The sequence below is a fragment of the Triticum urartu genome, chromosome 5 (genome assembly GCF_003073215.2).
Source record: "Triticum urartu cultivar G1812 chromosome 5, Tu2.1, whole genome shotgun sequence".
Classification (NCBI taxonomy): domain Eukaryota; kingdom Viridiplantae; phylum Streptophyta; class Magnoliopsida; order Poales; family Poaceae; genus Triticum; species Triticum urartu.
In genome coordinates this window covers 94,318,067-94,322,202 of record NC_053026.1, presented here as the reverse complement: position 1 = coordinate 94,322,202, position 4,136 = coordinate 94,318,067, and the positions used below count along the sequence as shown (strand labels likewise).

General features: G+C 46.1%; 1 protein-coding gene across 1 annotated transcript; it reads right to left on the bottom strand.

Moving 5' to 3' along the window:
• Positions 1-2,413: 2,413 nt before the first annotated feature.
• On the bottom strand, positions 2,414-3,217 carry LOC125555719. Its single transcript, XM_048718579.1, has one exon. It carries the CDS (start codon positions 3,126-3,128, stop codon positions 2,649-2,651), a length of 480 nt encoding a protein of 159 aa, XP_048574536.1. The 5' UTR covers positions 3,129-3,217; the 3' UTR covers positions 2,414-2,648.
• Between the last annotated feature and the right edge of the window lie 919 nt (positions 3,218-4,136).

Sequence of the window (4,136 nt, the reverse complement as noted above, 5' to 3'; positions counted from 1 at the left end):
CGTTCTTCGCACGCCTACACCACCCTACGCTCTCGGCTACCTCGACATCGGCACAAAGGACTATCATTTGCTTGAGCAACTCGTCGGCTTCCTCTACAGTCAACGCGTCCGCGACGGACACCGTCCACGACGCTACCGCTATGACTGCGGGGGGATGTCAGCCTGTCGGCTGCTATTCTCTCCAGTCTAACCATCCACGACGCTCCTGTTGTTTGCGCCACTACCACTACGACTGCAGGGGGATGTTAGAGTATATAGGCATATCTTTGTATCTGGTAGACTATGATTTGTAATCATCTCCTGTCTTATCTCTAGGAGAGGCTTCTTGCCCTCCAAGCCTTGTACTCTATATAAACCGCCCGAGAGGCTCAATACAACATCCATCATATTTCACAACAATCCCTCTCTATACCTTCTAACAGTGGATTTGCTCAGATCTGGTCGTCGTTCGTCTTCGTTCGTGTGTTTTCAGGTTCGATCCTTCCCGCTCTTCATCAGCAGCGGTTGTTGTTCTGGTGTGCTGGTCCGATGGGGCCTTAGCATGACAACTTCCCAACTGTCTACTACAACAGGTTTTCCCCGATTCCGACAAGGGAGGGGCGATGGCGGTGGCGCACCTTCGGCTCACTTAAGTGTTTGTAGTCGTCGCTAGGTGGTCTACGGATCTGGATGTAATATTTATTATTTTTTATGTTCATTGTACTACCAAATGAAGATAAATAGTTCTGGAGTTCTTTTGCAAAAAAAAAATCTTTGAATACTTGCAAGGAGTCCTTTGCACTACATTTGTTTCTTTTTTGGATAAGAGGCAATTGTCCGGCCTTAGAATGACACATTTTAGACATTTGTTTCTTCTATATGATGTATCTGAACAAAGTCCAGTGCTCTATATTTATTTTTTGAAGAAAGTCTTGTATATATTCAGTTAATGGATTCACATTTTTTACGGCTTGTTTGGCGCAATCATTTGGGTCAAATTCGGTGGATTTCATTCGCGAATACCCAAGCTTATTCATTTGGCTGCCACGGAATTGACCGTCATATTTCATTCTTAAATTCCAGAGGATAGAAACTTCGCCTAGCCAATCCCAGGCCTTCACTCGTCATTGTCCGCTATTTCGGTCGCTCCCCTCGGATGGCCAACTCTAGGCCTTCACCCGTGATTATAAGGTCGGGGGAGGGCAGGGACGGACCCAGAACAAAAATGATCCGGTGTCCACGTATACACAATACATGAGTGGGTACCAAGCAATAATATACATAGGAGTACTCCCTCCATAAAGAAATGTAAGAGCATTTAGAATTCTAGGGGAATTTATGAAAATGTTTCTTAAAAGGACGAAGATCTTAGCACAAGATGACAATATTTGCTCATCAAGGTATCAAATGAACTAAATGATGCTTCAACAACTAGTCGTTTACTCTTTTTTATTTTGGTATTGGCTGGCATTTTTACCGCTGGACATTTTTAATTAATCTTGTGTGTTACTCCCTTTGTAAATAAATATAACAGTGTTTAGATCACTACTTTAGTGATCTAAATGCTCTTATATTTAGTGATCTAAACTTTCTTATATTTTTTTCCGGAGGGAACTCTTGCGTATATTATTGCTTGATACCCACCCATGTATTGTCTATATGTGGACATTGGGTCTTTTTTTTTCTGGGTCCGCCCCTGGATGTAGCTAGTATTTTGCCTTCCAAACCTTGCCTAGTACTTCCTCCGTTTCTTTTTACTCCGCATATAAGATTTGGTCAAAGTCAAACTACACAAAGTTTGACCAAATTTATATAAAAAAATATAAACATCTACAATACTAAAACTATGTAGTATGAAAATATGTTTCATGGTGCATCTGATAATATTGATTTTATATTGTGAATGTTTATATTTTTTAATATAAAGTTAGTCAAACTCTACAAAGTTTGACTTTGACGAAACCTTATATGCGGACTAAAAAGAAATGGAGGGAGTACGAACTTTGAACCTTTGTCTTGCTTGTGTCAGGCCACATTTTGTGCTTTATGAAGATGAACATGTCAGATGTAGTTGAATTTTAATATGTGGATTAGTCTGTGCATTATGAAGTTCATTTCTGAAGTTGGATTATGTGTTAGTTTATCAATTGTTGCCAAAATGGTAGCCAAACAGGATATGGTAGTTATTTCAATCTAGAAATCGTTGTGGCAGCCAAACATGATTTTTGCAACTGGATTTCCATTCCAAACAAATGAGATCCCCATGGAGATTCCATTTCATTTCATTTCTACCAAATGAAATGAAATGAAGGGTGCCAAACTAGCTGTTGGGGTAATTATAGGATTCAAATAGGCATGGCGTACAATCATGGAGTTTTCCAATTTCTGCTTTTTCCAAATATACTTGAACCAAAGTGGCTCTAGACTCAGGCCGTTATGTATACTTTGTTTTTTCTTATAATATATAAAAAAGAGATGTCTTCCCTCCGATCATGTATACATTTTAGTACGTACCACAAAATATAGTAGTTAAACTGCAAATCCGACACTGCACGACTGACGACGGTACAACCACGTCGGTGGAACGCCACTGACGATCGAGCTTAGCTGCAGCATTATTCAACACTAGTAGGTGCAGCAGCTACGTACTACGTAGGCGGACGATCGGTCTATGGGTTGTAGTAGATGATCTTGATCTCGGAGACGCCATGGCAATTGCCGCCGGGGACGGAGTGCTCGAAGCAGTGGTTGCCGCTGTTGCATCCGGCAGTGGGGCAGTGCCCCTGCAGCGGGTTGCCGTGCGGAGTGACGGAGACGCGGATGGGCATGTTCGCCTGGTCCGTGCTCACCTCGTAGTACGCCCCGCCCTCATGGCCGATGTGGAACTTGGCCACGGCGGCGCCCTGCGCCGACACGCTCCCCGACCACGCGCAGACGTCGAACGACTCGTGCCTCCCGTTGGGGAGCAGCCACCCGTTGGGGAAGAGCATCTTGCTGTTCGAGACCGCGTTGATGCCCAGGTTCAGGTCGTGGCCACACAGGTTCTGCACCGTCACCTTGTGGCCGTCGCAGCCTTGACCGGCGGCGGACATGGCCGTCGCCGACAGAGCCACGAGTAGCAGGAGGGCAAGGGACTTGGAGGACGCCATGACTAGCTAGCTGCTACCTGTTGGTGCTAGGAAATCGGGAGTCGAGGAAGAAGAGAGAGGCTGGCACTGGTTTGGGTTGAGGTTTATGCCTCAGGGCTGTGAGAGTATTTATAGGTTAATATGGCTTGGGCACGAAGGTTCGGGATTGTAGCCGCGTCTGATATTCACTAGGTTAAAGAACTTAAAGCTATCATTGTTAGTGCGACGAGCTAAAGACGCTGGTGTCGACTAGAAAATGTTCTCTCGGTGTACGTTCGTTCTCTCAAAGCATGTGGCCGGGCTAGCATGTGCGCGTGACACGTTACTTTGTGTGTGTGTATGTGGTGGTGGTGGGGGGGGGGGGGGGGGGGGGGGGGGGTATCACATGTTACTGTTACCGTGCCACCCAGTCGGTGGCTCGCAACAAAATTTGGTGCTAAAAAAATATTTGGTGTGGTTGAGTAGGAGTAACATGTTGTGTGGGTCCTTGGACACACGAGAGTAAGTACACGCCCAATTATGTGTGGCGTTCAACTTAAAAAAGAATAGGGAGTACAACTGTTTTATCTGTCGCTCTACTGCACTCGCGTGCAGCTATAGTACTCGTGTCATCTGTGCACCCGAGACGGAACAGGACGAACATGAGGCAGCACCAACGTATGCCTCCATAGTTCATGGCCTGAAGCATCTCTCCGTAGCCTGACTGCACTGAAAAGCCGAGCAGGACGGCACGAGCTTTGCCCCCCGAGAAAAGGACGGCACGAGCTTTGCCCCCCGAGAAAAGGACGGCACGAGCACGCACCGGGCCATAAAAACACGGCCTAGTGTAGGCAGGGCAGGGGCAGGGGCAGGCCCAGGGTGGCTTTTGTTTAAATCGAATCTCCGCCGACTAGTTTCTTTTCTTTGAATCCAGAGAGCTACCCCTACGCTTCGTGGTTGGGGAATGTGTGCTTTTCCCTAACTTTAAATCCACGTACGCATCGCATGCAATGCAGTGCACCAGCGTATGGCCACATGTTTCTAGTTTTT